General features: G+C 35.4%; 1 protein-coding gene across 2 annotated transcripts; it reads left to right on the top strand.

Annotated features, from left to right (window-relative positions):
* The first annotated feature begins 5,899 nt into the window (after positions 1-5,899).
* LOC106056741 (uncharacterized) lies at positions 5,900-18,708 on the top strand. 2 transcript variants are annotated; one of them, XM_013213579.2, is made up of 5 exons: positions 5,900-6,034; positions 11,265-11,375; positions 14,795-14,947; positions 16,779-16,900; positions 18,584-18,708. In XM_013213579.2, exons 2-5 carry the CDS (start codon positions 11,268-11,270, stop codon positions 18,678-18,680), a joined length of 480 nt encoding a protein of 159 aa, XP_013069033.2. In that variant the 5' UTR covers positions 5,900-6,034; positions 11,265-11,267; the 3' UTR covers positions 18,681-18,708. The 2 variants fall into 2 exon arrangements, with proteins under 2 accessions (XP_013069033.2, XP_013069034.2); XM_013213580.2 differs by having other exon boundaries at positions 5,957-5,992.
* Positions 18,709-18,877: the final 169 nt, after the last annotated feature.

Raw genomic sequence — 18,877 nt, 5'->3', positions numbered from 1 at the left:
AATGAAATTACACTATAAAACTCTTGGTCCTGCCTACTCATTCCATCCTATCACTAGTTCTCGCACTTACCAGGGACGATAAAATACCAAACATGAATCTAATTAGGACAACTAAGCAGAAAGTACACTCTATAACCTAAGTGAGCTGTAATTTCGCAGCTGTAATTCCTATCAATTATCGTTAAAAGGCTATAATCATTTTCTCTGCGTTATGTCAATGTTTGTTTTCTAACTTAATAATAATAATAATTTTATTTATAAAGCGCTGTTAACAAACAAAATGTAGGATCAAGGCGCTGTAATAACATTACAAACATAAACATGACAGTGTGAATCATAAACTAATCTAAAAAAGTTTTAAACAAATAGGTCTTAATGTTCTTCTTAAAAGTGGTGTAGCATGTTGTCTATCTGAGATCAATGGGGAGTGAGTTCCAAACCTTTAGCCTGTGCACTGAAAAAGCCCGCAGACCGTACCTTTTGAGGGAGAAACGAGGCACCACTAAAAGCGTTGAGTCTATTGAGCGCAGGGCTCTCTGGGGGACATATGGAGTAATCAGTTCGCTAAGGTACAAGGGCATCTCATTGTTATATATACACTGATGACAAAGTGTGGCGACCTTGTAATCGATTCTCGCTTTCACGGAAAGCCAATGGAGCGTACACAAAGTGTGGCGACCTTGTAATCGATTCTCGCTTTCACGGAAAGCCAATGGAGCGTGCGCAAGAGCGTAGAAGCAGAATCTTGTCTTGTTTTTCTAAGTATTATTTGTTCTGAGTACGTTGCAGCTTGGCTATTTTGTCATCTGGTATACCTGCTAGCACGGCGTTACAGTAGTCAAGGCGGGAGAGTATGAATGCCACAGCTAGCGTTTTTGTTGACTCCGTTGTTAAATATGGTCGGATCTGGCCTAATCTACGCAGCTGCAGATAAAGACCCTTGCAGAGCTGACTTATGTGTGGGTCGAAAGATAGTGTTGAGTCGAAAAAAAAACTCCAAGATTCCGCACTACATGGACATAAGGAACCTGGTAGTTCGTAATAAAAAGAGAATCTGTGCTTTCAACTTTTGAGACGTTGTTCCGAGTGCCAATCTTAATTATTTCTGTCTTATCTTCGTTCATCTTGAGCTTATTTTCAACCATCCAATCGCTCACCCTTGCAACGGTACTACTGATTTTCTCTGCCAGATGCGACACCTCTGAGGGTACTGAGGAATCGTATAACTGTGAGTCATCGGCAAAGAAATGGTATAGGATGTCGGTTGGCCGTATAACCCTCTCTCGACCCTCTTTTTTCGGTAACATTATCATCCCATTAAAGAAAAGGGGGGGGGGGGGGGAGAGAAGGAAAAAAACAATGGGAGTGCTATCAAATGTCCATGCCGACCAGCAAATTGATTAGGCCAAACACAACCAAGAAGACATCAAAGTAGTGTTTTAAGTTCATTGCGTGCTGCTTGTACAAAGCAAAAAGTACGGTCTAACGTTTTGCAAATGATATTACGTACAGTGTATAGTATAGTGTAAAAGTTAAATTAAAATTAAACTTACTCGAGCATCTGTGTCATCTGCTGCTACATGGGCGTAGCCAGGTTTTTTTTTTTTTTTTTTTTTGGGGGGGGGGGGGTTATTCCCCTCCCTACTCTTCACCTAAACTGTCCTTCACCTATCCCTTAGTCTGTTGGACCGTTGGGGCACCACACAAGATTTTTCAACCGTCTTTCTCCATTCCTCTCTGTCTTTTGCCTGTCAGGCTTTTATGTTGTCTTTCAATCGCTTTCTATGTCTGCCTCTTCTTTTTTCTGATACTGTTCCCTGAAGGAAGGTCTTTGCAAGCCCCGAAGATCTTGATATGGCCATAAAGTTTTAGTTTCCGTTTTTTTTTTTTACACTAATTAGCAGGTCATCGTGGAGTCCAATCGCATATAGGCAAATATATATCTATCTACTCACACGTAATTCAGCTTCATTACATTCTGACCCTTCATTCTTTGAGGCCTTGTTGTAGCTTGAGCTATTGGAACGACAATAGACACTCGCCCTTGCGAGCGCTGAGAACCAAGCTTTAGTTCCGGTCTTTTTTAAAATTGCTTTTATATAGTGCAACTTTCATGCTTATAGCATGCTCAGAGCGCTATGGTTCAATCTCATTTGTGGACCAGTTGAGTGAGGAAAGGGTATCTAGGAGAAGGTTTTCCGTGCTGCCTTTAGGTGCTCAGTAAGCACAACTCTACACTTCTATCTAAAAAAATGTACGTAAAAAAACAACAAAACAACTCTGCTATTCACTGGACTTTATTAAAGGAGCCTAGCGACTGGTAGTAAACCTAACATACACCTTGGCGACACTCAGTGGCGTCACTAGGGGGTGCGGGGCGCACAGGCTGACACCCACCAGGGGGTAACACCCAAGTCGAAAAAAATGCACTTTTCCGAAATGCAGCTTTAAAAAATACAAATGACTCCCTCGAATGTCTCTCACACTTCAATATCAACATGTCCCAAACCTTCTTAATTTAATTCCATTGGATTTGTAATCTTCCTATAATAAGAAAAATAATGCGTGGTAGACGCCAGGAGAAAGAGTTTTGAAGCTCAGAAATGTAAAAAAAACTATTGGCGCCCGTGGCTTCACCCCCGGATAACTCTGAATCAATTTAGGGCTCTCCCCCAAACAACTTATGTGACCAGTTGAGTGGCGAACGTAACATTTTTTATTGTAAAAAGGTTGAGAAACACATAGACTTAAGCCCCTCACGCGCCATTCGACGCATAGAACTACAAGCTCTATCCACAGTCTAAGGCGACACAGCCATTTCCTAGCTGGTGCCCATGAAATTCGGGTCTTCTAAAAAGGTGTTACACCATGTTAGACTCTGACGGCCTTATTTTTGCGCTCCTCTTTTTGGGTTAAATGTTAAGACTGACTTTGGTAATCATGTTTTTTCTTGTCTATTGATATGTCTCACAAATGTCAATCTACGTTCAGTCGACATTTCCTTTAGACGGCGAATCCCTGTGCGTGAAAAGATTTCTCTATTGGTAACATATCTCGGTATGTTATTCGTAGGATCCCTCTCAGCCATCACTACTGAGCTTCTTTTCAACCTTCCATGTCTCGAAGCGTAGGTGGCCGTTGAGATCATGATTGTATTGAGTAGTTGGATTTTAATCTCCAAGCTTATTGATTTATTTGTTCAGATTGGCTGACATGCGACACCATCTCCATCGCATGAGATAACACTGCCTAAATAGGTGAACTTTTCTATTTGTTCAAGGTCTGTATGACCAAGTTGACGGGTAACCTGCACCCAAGTTGCATTGCTTTGAGGGCGTCTTTATCCGTCATCTCGTGTATACACTTAATTGTAATTCAATGTAATGCTATATCGTCTGCCAAATCCAACTCGGTTTTGTTTACACAGCCTGTTTATCTTCGATGGCTACTCCATTTTCCATAATTTTGAATACGTGGAGATAGTTGTGAGGGCTCTATTTAGTTTGGATTTAGTCAGCACTGGATATTTCTCTGTAGTCCAAATTAAAAGGTCGTCTGCGTAAAGTGCCTTATTAACCGAAATGAGGTCCGGGAGGTCATTCGTGAAGATTGGAAAGAGAGTGCAGCTAAGGGCGAACCTTGTGGTAGTCCTTCTTCCAAACTTTTTTTTTTACTAGAGATGGCACCTTCGAATCGGGAATGGATGGTTCTGTTTTTTAAGAATGTCCTGATCCAGCTGTACATTCTTCCATGGATGTCCTTTTTTTTTTTCATCTTCAAAAATAGACCTTTTCCCCACACTCTATCATGGGCTTATTGCAAATGTATAAATACTGCTGTGCTTGTTTTCATGAAACCCTTCTACTGTGTCCTGGATAACACAAGAGGTGGTCGTCTGTTCTACTTTCGATGGCTACAAGAAAGAGAAATGGGGATACGATACACCCTAATCTCATATCTGTCTCTAGATTGAAGAATTCCATCGTCTGTTGTGACTTGTGACACAACAGCTTGATTTACTTTAGACTTAGACATGTCGCTGAATCTGGACGAATAATTGCGAGATGTCTTATTTTCTTGTTATTGTGAGCAGGTCAGGAGGCGCTGAGTGAGACCTTTTCTCTGCTCAACATTACATTTTATTGTCACGTGTTTATTATGTTTATTTAACTGGCAGATCTTGATGCTATAAACTTGTGACATATGTGGGTTCGGAGGTGCCTTGATTATAGTTCAAACACTTTAATAGTCAATGAAGTAACAAAGTGCTGATATGTTTTCTTGAGTTTTAATTATTTAAAACTTGAACTTGAACTTGATGCTATAAACTTGTGACATATGTGGGTTCGGAGGTGCCTTGATTATAGTTCAAACACTTTAATAGTCAATGAAGTAACAAAGTGCTGATATGTTTTCTTGAGTTTTAATTATTTAAAACTTGAACTTGAAATAAAAAATGTAGGCCTATGTAAAAAGATATATATAACAGATACAGGATTCAGTGAAATGTTCAATAAAATGAGTAAATATTTACTTTAAAAACTAGCGACTTCTAAGTCTGACCATGGAACTATACTAATTTCTAGCTCTCCCTCTCGTCTCAAGCTAACACTCCGCCTTTTATATCTTTCTTTAGAATAAAGAACCATGACATCTCAATACCCATCCTTGACCCGTTTACATTTAATTTTCCTTTTAATTGTTTTTGTAATTTAACCTACGTTAATTATGTTTCCCTGCTGTAGCCTTGAACTAAGCTTTAATCGGCGTCTTTCTGGCATTAAAGCGTGAGTGCGCTGACCTGATTTGAGATAGGTACAATGTCCTCATTTTGTGAACAATGAGGTGTCACTAGGAACTGTGTTTGTAATTTAAGCTATGTTAATTTTGTTTCCCTGCTGTAGTCTTGGGCTAAGTTTTAATTGGCGTCTTTCTGGCATTTAAGCGTGGGTACGCTGACCTGATTTGAGATAGGTACAATGTCCTCATTTTGTAAACAATGTCACTAGTGACGTGACATTATAACAGTAGGCAGATGTTTGTTCTACTGGGTGGGTTTCATCTGTGACACCTCAGTCTACGACCAAGGGGCTAGCATCGCCTAAGTAACCAGACATACTAAACTATACTAACCTAAACTAAATGAAAGCACCAACGAAACTTTACTTGAAATTAAATACTAAAAATGAAACTTTATTTACATACAAAAATAAATCAATAATAAAAAATATAATATATACACTAACCACTACAACTAATACTAACCCCCCTGCTACTAAACCTACACTACTACAAACACCAACAAACTAACCAAACCAACTATCTAACACAAACTGATCAAACCAACTATCTAACACAAACTGACCAACACAACTATTCAACACAAACTGACCAAACCAACTATCCAACACAAACTGACCAAACCAACTATCTAACACAAACTGATAAAACCACCCATCTAACTAAATCACGACAACTACTACACTAGACCTAGATCTACACAAACACACTACAATAAACTAGTCTAGATCTACAATTTTCTACTACTACAACCAACCCATAACACTAACACTAAAACAAGAACACCTTAGTTAGTACCTTACTATTCACTAAGAACAGACTAACTTTGACTAAGCCGTCTAAGTCAACACTACAGAAACAAAATCAAAATAACACTAGATTTAGATCTACAGCAAGAGGTTACAGCAGAGTAATAGCAGCAATATTAGATACAGCAGCATGTATCTCAGCAGTTATAATCAGCAGTAATAATAGCAGGCCGTCCCAGGTACAGAAATATAGAAATGATTAAATAAGTATACGCCATGTGTTTGACATGCCGGATCTATATATTGAGTAAACATATATAAATTGTTTTGTCTTTCTTTCTCCAGTGAGACTTTTGCTTTAAAAATAAATGTAAAAGACGAAATAAGTAGTTTCGCATCTTTTTAAATGTAAATAAACGAGCATGAACGTTTTCAGAGCATTGGTGATTACCATTTGCTATTTAATCCAATATTAAAATACCACGGTACTCTACTTTATGTTTCTTTACTCGACTCTAATAAACTTATATCTAGATCTAGTTAGGTCTTGTACTAGATCTAGATCTATATCAGAGACAGAAAACAACATAATCATAAACGTCATAAAGTATGATTATGACATTATGATACAGATAAATCATAATCAATAATGTATGATAAAGTTCATAATGATAAAGGATAACAAAAATTAATAAGTAGAATCTAAGAATAATATAAAATAAATAATAAATTTTTAAATTACTGGAGTAACTAGACTCTATATAAAAAAAATATTGTATAAATTAGTATAAAATTAAAATAGTATGAATATACTTAGATGACTTAGTGACTAGTCTTAGTGATAAATATAAAATATTAAATATATTAATAATTACTATTGTTATGACTTTGCCATGCGCACCGCCATCCAAGATAGTCACGCAGAAAGAAGGTGCGCACTAGACCAGACAAGTCAGATTTTGACATAAGAGACTAACGATTTCCGCCCAAGTAGAGAGCCAATATGGAGATGCTGTACTCAAGGCAGATGCCCTTTGTGTTTGTCATGTCTCTATGTAAATAAACGTCTATGTCCTCGTTGAGTTGCCTCACTTAAGTTATTACAGTATTAATTACAGAATTATAGATCTAGATCTATTATTATATAATATAAAATAAACACCTGGCAACACTATTAGTATTGCAGACTCCTTGGCCCTCCAGTGACAAGGGAGTGGAAATTCCACCAACTGAACAGGCTGTAAGTTTTCATCATGCCCTGGCTATAATTCAAAAAACAGAAATAGAAAAGTGGTTTGAGTGCTGGGACAAGTCCCAAAAAACCAGTGGAGTCTGGGAACACCTTGAGTCAGGGCCTGACCGCACTTCCCCGCGGTGGAGGCTGTCAAGGCCTGAGCAAGCTATTATAGAATTATAACACAGTGCATTACAGGCCACTGTCCTTTTGGCTCATATTTCTCATGGCTATGGCAAAATTTCGATTCATGGTGCCCCTGTTGTGGGGAAGAAGAGGAGGAAACCATACCTCATACTCTGTTTGACTGCCCCAGACTTGCTGATCTCCGCCTCGACAGCTCTGGGAAACCAATAATTCTCGACCTGTATGGTGATGCATACGCACTACGCAAGACAGCAGGGTTTCTGTACAGGGCTTTTGCAAGAGAGTATTTAAGCCTCTCAAGCCCTCACTCAAATTAAATGGAGCTTGATGATGATGATGATTACATAATAAAATATATACTATATACTAGTCGACCTACTTTCATAGGACCCACACAAATTCTAGGTGTAAATTATTCAATAGTAATATTTTATAACTTATTTATAACAGATTTCCTGCGGCCTCCTCATTTAACAGGAGCTCCTGGAAATCTAAAATTTGCAAAATTATATATATATGCGAAAAAGTCCTGGAAATCTCTGGCAATTATTAAAATCTTTTGAAAACTCATACAGATCTGAAATATATGGACAAAAATTGTCATTTTGGGGTGTCTTTCATTTTTTGGAAAACGCCGCGATAAAAAAACGGCATTAAATTATGCAATACCCGTTATTATGGAATCTGGTGAAAAAAGCTTCTCGCGCCTCAAACTAATGAAGAATTACTTGAGGTCAAAAATTCTCGTAGATAGATTGAAACATTTGTTAATTCTTCCTATTGAGCTGAATTCTATTTAGGAAATAGAATTTTTATGATATATACTGTCTGACTTTGCTACATGCAAGGCAGGTAAAGCTGTAGGATCATTTGAGATGATGCCACCCTGATAAAAAGATAAAAGTTTTGCAAAACTTTCAAACACTCAAAGATAAAGTTCAGAATACACCCACAAAATCTCTCTTTGACCAGATATTGAGAAGATGATGATTATAGTAAAATACTAAAAACTTCACACGATATTGATTTTTACCAGCTGTTGAAGAAATTGTAAAAAACTCTTACACAAACTTATATCATTAAAAGAATTTCATGTTTGGGTTTTGTGGCCGGTGTCTTGTTTTGGGGCTCTTGATGAAGAATGCAATTTTGAAGACATGGTTGGCATTCTCTGGTGAGACTATAAAAGGGCTAATTACAATGGTCCCAATTTTAAGCTTCCTGATCATATATTTTCTCATTATAATGTGTACGGTTCTGATGTGAGCAGTTATAGGTGGTTCTGTTGGATAGTTTATAATAGGTTTCATCTTCCTTGTATATCGAATAAGAGCTTGTAAGTCCATTTCTCATTTTTACAATTCACTATTAATTTCTTTATTTCTTCCTGATAGAGTGCTATGTTCAAGTGTGTATTTGTTTTCTCACATTTGGCAAGTCAGCCAGCCTTCTATTTCCTTCTATTTCAACATTGGAGAAAAGTGTTCTTGCTGTTGTTGTGCTTTACAAGGTCACACAATATGTTTTGTACAAAATCTTTTGGATGCTCCTTCAGATTATGTGGATAATTACATCCAATCCCAAATCTCCCAACGGGATTGCGAGCAGGCAAGGTGACAACCAAACATCAGTCCAAGCATCATGAGTTGTTTTATTTAGGAAGCATCAGAGTTTGTCAAGCTTTGAAGGACTAAATGTAACTGTTTGGTGAACTTGGCTGATTCGCTAGCATGGTAGCTATTAGCTCCAGTGCTCGTATTTCTTCTCTGTGGTTGTCATAGAGCTTATTAGTTACAATGAACTTAATTTTTAAATTATTTTTTCTCCATTTGGCCGTTAAATGAATATTCCAGCTCCTCCGTTTGTGGAGGTTTTCTGAGAACCATCCATGCAAACTCTGACTTATCGGTTGTTAAGTCGATGGATTTGTAGAAGAGTTCACTAAATTCTTGAGCTCTGTTGGAATATAGTCAAATATTTCTTTCTTCTTATGTAAGTCTTTGCAAACGACATATTTCTGCAATCAACATATTTCTCTATAAAGCTGGCTGAATCAACCTTGTCTGGTAATGATTTTTTTATTCAAATTATTATGGCTCAAGAAATCCACGAAAAACTGCTCTTTGTGAAAACTTTTACCGTGATACTTTAGGCACATTAATCTTTAATGTTTTGAAGAACTACTTCATAAAACAACAAATCCGTATATGAAAAATAATCTTTGTAGCAACGGATGGTGAGCTTGCAAGCCTTGAAAAACAAATGTTTCCAATGTGTTTAGTGATTGTATGCTGTACGTGTTAACTATTAACTAATGGGTTGAAATTTGAATTTTGTTAATAAATTTATTTAAAAAATAGATTCAACTTAAAATGTAGTTTTAAATTACTTTTTCATTCCTTGTGTCACTGGTTAGATATTATTTTAAACAAAATGTGTAATTTGAAATTGATGAATTTTAAAAAATTCAGTATAACTTAAGCAAGGGGTCTACGGAAAACCAGAAAACATGGCAAGGGGTCTACGAGACAAAAAAGTTTGGGAACCACTGCTTTACAATGAAAATGCTAAGATTATAAAGAGAATCAATAATTTTTTTAGCCCTTAGTCTTAGAGATAAGTGAATGAAATTTTCATCAGCAATACATATGTCTCATGTTTATCCTAATTTCAAAGTCAACCATGACCATTTAATAAACAGTGAGAAATTTTTTTTATTATTAGATTGAGGTTACATGTCGAAAAGAACAACAACAAAATGTATGCAATTAAGCTTAGTGGTCAACTTACCAATAGAATAACACAGTATAAATCCAAAGTCAAAGAATAAATTGATCTATAATGGTCCATGTATAGGCACTTTTAAACCATTTTAAACATGATTTTGATTTTTAAAATCAGATTGTAACAAGATATTATGAATTCTTATCCACCTCCAAACTGCTGCATAAAAGCAATTGTTTCTGGTAACCAAAAAAATCAGCCGCAACTGAAAAATCAAAGTACTTAATCTATTAACTAGCAAATATTCACAAAACTGAAAGTCTACAGTGCAGTAGTTCTCCCGTCACTCCTATATGCATCAGATTCCTGGACCCTATACTCGCGCCACACCAAAAAGCTAAACTCCTTCCATATACGCTGTCTAAGGACTATCCATAAGGTGCGTTGGTGCGACCACATACCAGACACAAATCTTAAAGCTGTCCAACATGCACAGTATCAATGCGACAGTAAAAAGGTCGAAACTTTGATGGGCGGGACATGTAGTCAGTATGCCAGACAATCACCTTCCCAAACGACTTCTGTACAGGGAGTTGTGTGCAGGAAAGCACTCCCAAGGAGGCCAATACAAGCCCTACAAAGACACTCTCAAGAGCTCCTCTAAGGAATGTGATATTGACATTCATGGCTTGGAAGCACTAGTTCTCGATCGCTCCTCATGGCGTGAAGCTGTGAGTCTCAGAGTCTCAAGATTTGAAGCAAGAAGAGTGGCCAGGGCGAAAGAGCGCCAAACCAACAAAAAGTTGAGAGAAGAAGCAGACCTATCTGCAACTGACCTAACCCACCCATGCCACATTTGCAGCGGCTTTTTAAAGCAAGGATTAGACTTAACAGCCATCTTCAAGTCCATAGGAAATGAGAAATGTGCTCATCTTCGACCACGAAGGAGGAACTATATATATATATATACCGGTAGTACTAAAGCCTCTAGAGATGATTATAGAAGGTCTAGATTAGATCTAAAAAAATGCATTAAAAAGTGTGAAGGAAACTTTACCCATCAGATACAGTTTTCTCTTCATTCAATGATTCCAACTTTAGCCTGAATTATGCTATATAAGAACCAACAGAACAATGACTCATTGACCATAGGGTTATAATAGTTAAGGGCCATAGGCCTCGCTTTCTTCTTTTTGTTTTCTTTTTTTTTCAAAATTAAATATTTCATACTGATAGTTAAAGTGTACCTATAGTTCACAGTTAAAAGTATATCATTTTGTTACAAACTTTATGGATGGCTTCTGCTATGTCATGCGGTACATCCACTAGACTGTCCTTCGGTTGTCTCGATAGTCCTGGGTTCATAACTTATCTGCTGCCATCCCCTGTAGTCCTGCGGGAGGTTTAGAACAGGAAGTAAATTATTTTCAACTCTGAAGGAACATCCGAAACATGTAAAACATTTTACAAACAAACATTGATATTATCTTCGTTTAGAGACACTGATCTTGTAATAAACAAAAATGATTTAATAAAACATTTGGTATTATCATACTTTTTTTTAGTAGTAAAGTTTTTTTTTGACAAACTGATTTTTGTTTCTGCTTCAGTAAATGATGAGTTCTGTTAAGAACAAAACAGTTGAAGTTGTGGTGTTTCAGAATCCTCAGAAACGAAACAAACAAGAATCTGTGCTTGGGAGACCCATTGCAAATAAAAAGGTGATTTAACTTTTTTTTTGAAAAAATCAAACTTGTGTTTTTATTTTTTACTTGTGACATTTTGATTATTAATACATTGTTTTGGAGCTTTGAAAAGCATTGCTCTCAGCCCCTACTGCCACACTGCCAACGACGGGCAAGCTTTTTGAGGAGCTGGCCAAAAAATGAATGAAAAAATTTTGGCTAGCCATAATTTCTTTAATTAAGTAAGAAAAGACAGAAATTTACTATCAGATTTAATATCACAATTTAACTTATGCGATGTATGAAACTGAGAATGTTTCGATAATAGTTCTTCTTAATTTTGGTTCAGTTTTGGACAAAATTAATAGAGTAGTTCATCCGTCATTCTGTTTCTGACATTTAGCTTGTTCTAAGCTGCTCACAAAATATATTACAATAATAAACATTGCACATAATATTTCCGCTTGAGATATTACATTTGGAAAACTTTTAACAAGCCCCTGTAGACGTCTAATTTGGAACTTTTAGAAATGCTTCAGATGATTATTTATTGATAGCAGTTCAATTATTTCAAGTTGGTGTCACTACTTCCTACTACTTCTCACTACTTCTTAATCCACATGACAAGTTCTACTTGAAAATATCTCAATCTTTTTTAATAGCACTCATCTCTTGAAGTCTCCTTTCCAATACACACTATCAACTTGCCTCAAGATCCAAACAAATCCAGATAGTGTCCTTATATTTGGAGCTTCACTCTATCGTAATAATACTTATTTTTGATGTAGGTACTTTCAAAATTCTTAGACTTTCCACAAATGCATCAAAAATATTTGACCTTTTTTGTTGCTTTCTTTAAGGATTGCTCAATGCAATAACAACTGTGCTCTAACACTAACATTAGTTATTTAGTTATCTAAGGCTTTTGACAAAGTTCACCACCATAGCTTGCTTAAAAAATTAAAATATTTCGGCATTAATGGTCCACTGCATCAGTGGATTAAAGTTTTTCTGATAGGGAGAGAACAAACTGTAATAATAAATGGCTCTAAATCAACACCGATAACAGTAAACTCAGGTGTACCTCAAGGAACAGTCTTGGGTCCACTACTATTTTTAATTTACATAAATGATTTACCAAATTGCATTACTTCAGGAACAAAAGTCAGATTATTTGCAGACGATTGCATAATATATAGAACAATAAAAACAACACAAGACACAGATATTTTACAAAGAGAATTAGATGAATTACAGAAATGGGAATCAAATTGGAGCATGTCTTTCCACCCAGAAAAATGTCAGTTGTTAAGAGTAACAAAAAAACTAAAACAAATTAATTCCACTTATCTTATTCATGGCAAACCAGTAACACAGACTAAAAACGCAAAATACCTAGGTGTTATAATAAATGAAAAACTGTCATGGAATCCACATATTGATGAAACTATAAAAAAATCAAACAAATCATTAGGATTTATTAAAAGAAATTTCTATAAATCAAATAAGAACATAAAACTAAAATGTTATTTAACCTTGGTTAGGCCAATAATAGAATATGCATCCTCTGTTTGGGACCCCTCAACTCAAGAAAACATTAAGAAACTAGAACAGACACAAAATAGAGCAGCGCGATTCATAACAAACGAATATTCACATTTGACTAGAGTAACACCTTTAGTAAAATCACTAAATTTAGAAAGCCTTCAGGACAGAAGACTCAAAAGTAAAGTAGCAATAATACATAAAACACTGAACCATAATCTTCAATTACAAAAACAAAAGTTAATAAAATACTATGAAAGACACAAAGATAAAGGCACATTCCTCGTCCCATATGCTAGGACAAATTTGTACAAATACTCCTTCTTCCCTAGTGCTATTAGAGCATGGAATGGGTTGCCTGAGCTAGCCAGGAAAACCAGTGACTTGGCAGAATTTAAGTCATTGGTTAATATGCATGACTAAATGCATGACGCGTAGGACGTAATCATCTTCTTTTTTGAAGTAACGTCTGTATTATATAAGATTAAGATAAGATTTTGTCAGTAGTATTGGAGCAGAACATAGAACCTTCAATTTTTAGGCTAACTTTGACGTAAATTTTATTTTATTTATTGAGTCACTTATATCTTTTTGGGATAAACTTGGTTTTAAAAATTCTTTTTCTTAGCTGGACAGAATTGTGCTAACTGGAAACATGCTATGTTTAACAAATTTTCCCAGAGAAAGTGTTTTTCTTTTTAAACAATATTATAAACAACAATAACTTGCATGTGTATAGGCTTTCAGAGAACTATCAAATTGAAACGAAACATTTGCTAGCTTACTGATTCTTTTTGGAAAATTTTGGCTTTTTTATTCGAAATGTTATAGTTGAAAGGTTTTACCAACATGTTTGAATACAATTCAACAAAGTGAAGTACCCCTCCACACTTTGCAATATATCTGTTCATATCTGCTCATCTGTTTCTGTGACCCACAATTAATGAGGATGCTGTGTGGCCAGCACAATGTCCAACCACCTTTACTTGTCCCCAACTTATGTCATTTACCCATTATAGTTGTGTGGACTGAGGGGGGGGGGGTCTTAAAACATACACCAATATTTATTTGAGGCTACTCATTAAACTTTAATCATGGAACAACTTTGAGTAAATCATTCTAATTCAAATTCTCAGTCCATTGTCTTATCTGGTATGGAACATTTGAATTCTTACATTGTGAATGAAAAAAATTTTAATTATTATTTTTAAAAAATATGGCAGACTGGATTAAACCTTTTCAGAGGCTGGAGTTGGCCAGTGGGCCGTAGTTTGTCCATCACTGGTTTAGTCAATGGGGTCTATTTAATTCCTGTCTAGAAGGAAACTAATGTATTTATAACTTAGGTCTATAGAATAGAAGTTTGCTTGTTTCATTGGCCAAAAGTTTACAGCAGTGTTCTTTGGCTAGTAAAATGATGAACTGCCATTTCTCTCCATCTATTGCTTATTAGAGCTGAGACGGTTAAGTGGCTGAGTGATAAAGGCTTGACTTTTGAAACAAGGGGTCCCTAGTTCAAATCCTGGTGAAGACTTGAATTTTGGGATTTTTAGGGCGCCCTTGATTTCACCCACTCTAATGGGTATTTGATATTGGGGAAAAGTAAAGGCGGTTGGTCATTGTGCTCATGTGCTGGCCACATGACACCTTCATTAACCATAGGCCAAGAAACAGATCGAAAAGCTGAAAGGGTTACTTACTTTACTTATATTGAGAGCTGCGTTTGTTTATAAGTATAACCACACCCATCAGCCATCACCTCATTAGCACCCTTTGAATAATTAGCTTTGACCAACCAAAATTAAGAATTTTTAATTTAAATTTTAATTTCACAAACAAAACATCTTTTAAAACAAAATTCATTATTTTTTGTTCAATTTTGTTACAAAATAACTAATTTTTTTCCACAGAAAGAGGATAAGTCGGATGCTGTTTTAGCAAAATCTAAAGTATTCAACCAAAAGCAAGCCAAATATGATATTAGAAAGTTGGCTATACATGGTATGGATAAGCAGAACAAAGACAAAGCTAAAGTTGATCTGTTGATTGAATTAGGAGCCAAGGTAAGACTGAACTTTCTTTAGTCCTGCTACTTATGTACATTCAATGCATTGCTGCATGCTTGATAAACACTGGTATTGATATAAAATTGTGTCAGCCACAACCAAAGTAACAACTAGTGTTATGATACTCTGACAGCTCTGTAAGCCACTATTCTTGAAACAATCCCTCAGCATTTTCAACAACAATATTGTTTAACCTCTATATGTAGTCTCAGCATTACTCTTATTAGCCTCTAACCTCAACTGTCCTCATTTCTTGTCTAACCTCAACTGTCCTCTTTTCTTGTCTAACCTCAACTGTCCTCATTTCTTGTCTAACCTAAACTGTCCTCATTTCTTGTCTAACCTAAACTGTCCTCATTTCTTGTCTAACCTCAACTGTCCTCATTTCTTGTCTAACCTCAACTGATCTCATTTCTTGTCTAACCTAAACTGTCCTCATTTCTTGTCTAACCTCAACTGTCCTCATTTCTTGTGTAACCTCAACTGTCCTCGTTTCTTGTCTAACCTCAACTGTCCTCATTTATTGTCTAACCTCAACTGTCCTCATTTCTTGTCTAACCTCAACTGATCTCATTTCTTGTCTAACCCTACTTATTCTTTTAGTTCTAAATTACCCCACACTAAATAAAACAATTTCCTAATTCTACTAGCTATGTAGCTTAATAATAGTTAAAGCAGCTCCTTATTAATATCTTTGGTCTGTAACTGTGTTGCTTATTTTTGCTTATTTACAATGGAGGGCAGGAGTTACAACCTCTTAAAAACATCTAATAAAATCCAGGAAAATGATTGCAAAAAAGCGAGTATAGGGCGCTTAAATTCTAAACCGGAGTAGATGAAGCTCATTAACTAGAGATAGTAATTCTTTTAGGAGAGACAACTCTGAAACTAAAATGCTGCCTTGCATATGATTTGGGGTGATCAAAAGCTATGGAAACACACCCAAACTAAAAAGCAGGCTGAGTCCATGGACTTCCTGGGGCTTAACACATTTATGTTGGAGTTTCAGAATGCAGAGAAGAAGAAACTCAATTTCCTAGAAGGAATAATCATATTAGTTAAAGAACAGTCACAGCATTTTAAAAGCAGACTTCTTTTGAAATTAAGGCTATTATCTGAAATGTCAGGTGTTAAACAATAACCCAGGATAACTGTGACAAACACACACACAAAAATTATAAAAAAATTATAATATTGTTAATTTGTTGTTCACTTTAATTTGTTGTCATTCACAAAGATACTTAGATATCATAGCAAGTATTCCTATTTCAATTTTAAATTCAGAAATAGGGTGCAATTTTAATATAGCAATTCTTTGAAGAGATAGTTATATCCATTTTTTAATGCCAGGTTGTTCTGAGGGTTAAGCTAATAAGTAAGCTAGATTTTTCTATTTTGAAGTTGCCCTTATGCAAGATGATGTAGATTTGATAAATGAAGATATTTACAACTTTGACTTTATGTAGGACTTTTGATTAGCCGCCAAATCCATCCCATCATCTGTATTATGTTCCTTAAACACCACTCACTGATTCATGTAGGTATGAAATTTCAAACAAATGTGGAGTCCACAGAGAGAGAGAAGGAAAAAGAAAGACAGTGGGCAGTTTTATTTAATTGTAACATATATTAATTCATGGGTTAAAAAGTATGTTATGGGGAATGCTTAAAATCTGCCCCTATTATTGGAAGTTAATAAAAAAAAAGAAGGAATTGTTTTGGCCATAATAAGCAATATAAAGCCTGGGAACAAATCAATGGGTGTAGCTGGTGTGAACTGCTAGTATATATATATATGTATGTATGAAAGATTTCTTTATGTTTGCAGCCACCAAAGAATCGTTGCTATCATATTCAAGAATATCAAATGTTGAAGAAGAAACAAGAGGAAGAAAATAAAAAATCTGGTTTAGAAATAAAAACAGCAATGAAGAAAAGTAAATCAGACAGGTAATATGATTGATTTTATTGTAGTTATTAGTAACTATTGCTTCTGTTTAATATTAGCACATTAGGATATACTTTTGTTCAAACCAATTGAGTCTCATAGACAAACCAATATATACAATTAGAATTCATTGTTTATTAGGACTTATTGGGTGGACTTTATTTAGTATACAATAAAATGGGTCGAAATTGTGAAAAAATTTACATTTACATTTGATCAGCTTTCTCAACCATCAGAGAACATTTATATATGTGCTTATTATGCTTATATAATACTACTAACTTTTAATCACCACCAAATTCAGTTATGGACCCACCCACCGAGGCACTCCTTTCCCTTGGTACTCTCTTCTCTTGACACTCTCAAACTAGTAAACTGATCAACAGCTGCTTTGTTAAAAAAGAAAATATTTGATTGCATATTGTCTATTGTGACAGTCAGTTGTTGGACTAATCAATGAGAAATGAAAATAAATTGAAAAGTTTGTTTACAAAGTCTAACAAGAAAACCCTAACCTCAAACCCATGCTAGCTGTGTGTCATTGAGGTTTAAAAGTGCTTAAGTTATTTCAAAGGACAGTGTGCTGAGACTTATCAAGTCAATAGATATGAAGATCAGATTGTCATTGAAGGCTTTGATTAAATTGTCATTCAGGGCTTTGATCAGATTGTCATTGAAGGCTTTGATCAGATTGTCATTGAAGGCTTTGATCAGATTGTCATTGAAGGCTTTGATTAGATTGTCATTGAAGGCTTTGATTAGTTTGTCATTCAGGGCTTTGATTAGATTGTCATTCAGGGCTTTGATCAGATTGTCATTGAAGGCTTTGATTAGATTGTCATTGAAAGCTTTGATTAGATTGTCATTGAAGGCTTTGATCAGATTGTCCTTGAAGGCTTTGATTAGATTGTCATTGAAGGCTTTGATTAGATTGTCATTGGAGGCTTTGATTAGATTGTCATTGGAGGCTTTGATTAGATTGTCATTCAGGGCTTTGATTAGTTTATCATTGAAGGTTTTGATTAGATTGTCATTGGAGGCTTTGATCAGATTGTCATTGAAGGCTTTGATTAGATTGTCATTGAAGGCTTTGATTAGTTTGTCATTCAGGGCTTTGATTAGATTGTCATTCAGGGCTTTGATCAGATTGTCATTGAAGGCTTTGATTAGATTGTCATTGAAGGCTTTGATTAGATTGTCATTGAAGGCTTTGATCAGATTGTCCTTGAAGGCTTTGATTAGATTGTCATTGAAGGCTTTGATTAGATTGTCATTGGAGGCTTTGATTAGATTGTCATTGGAGGCTTTGATTAGATTGTCATTCAGGGCTTTGATTAGTTTATCATTGAAGGTTTTGATTAGATTGTCATTGGAGGCTTTGATCAGATTGTCATTGAAGGCTTTGATTAGATTGCCATTAAAAGCTTTGATTAGATTGTCAGGGCTTGAGATCAATCTGTAATCAATTTTATTCTGTAAACTTTAAAAATTAGAATTCAAAGCTATTAATACCAGTTGACTAAATAAATTGTGATCTGAAATTAATTCTATACTTAAACATTAAATTGAGTGCCTCTGAATGCCACAAATCAAAGACTATATTAAAATCACCAACTGCAATATTGAAAACCCAATATCATTGAAATAAAGGTCTTTAACTTGATCCTTTTGTTTTATCTTTACAGGAGGAAAAGACACAAAGATGATTTGTTTAAAACTATTGATGGACAAGCTGGTTTTTTTAAAGAAGGAGTACAATTTGTGAACAAATTAAAGAAATAGTCCCTATAGATAATGGGAATCATTTAAAGTCTTCAAGTTTTCAGTGCCTATGACTTGAATGTGTGCTTGAGTAGCTTGTCTCTGTCAGTATATATATGTGTGTGTGTATAGTTTAGATTTGTATAGGATTTGTTTTTTGGCATAAAATTTGTACAAATCAGTAACTACTTTATTCTGTTACTGGTAACTGGTATCAT

Source organism: Biomphalaria glabrata, chromosome 9 (genome assembly GCF_947242115.1).
Source record: "Biomphalaria glabrata chromosome 9, xgBioGlab47.1, whole genome shotgun sequence".
In the NCBI taxonomy this organism is placed as follows: domain Eukaryota; kingdom Metazoa; phylum Mollusca; class Gastropoda; family Planorbidae; genus Biomphalaria; species Biomphalaria glabrata.
Note: the sequence above shows the minus strand (reverse complement) of the source record. Positions and strands in the feature narration are given on the sequence as shown.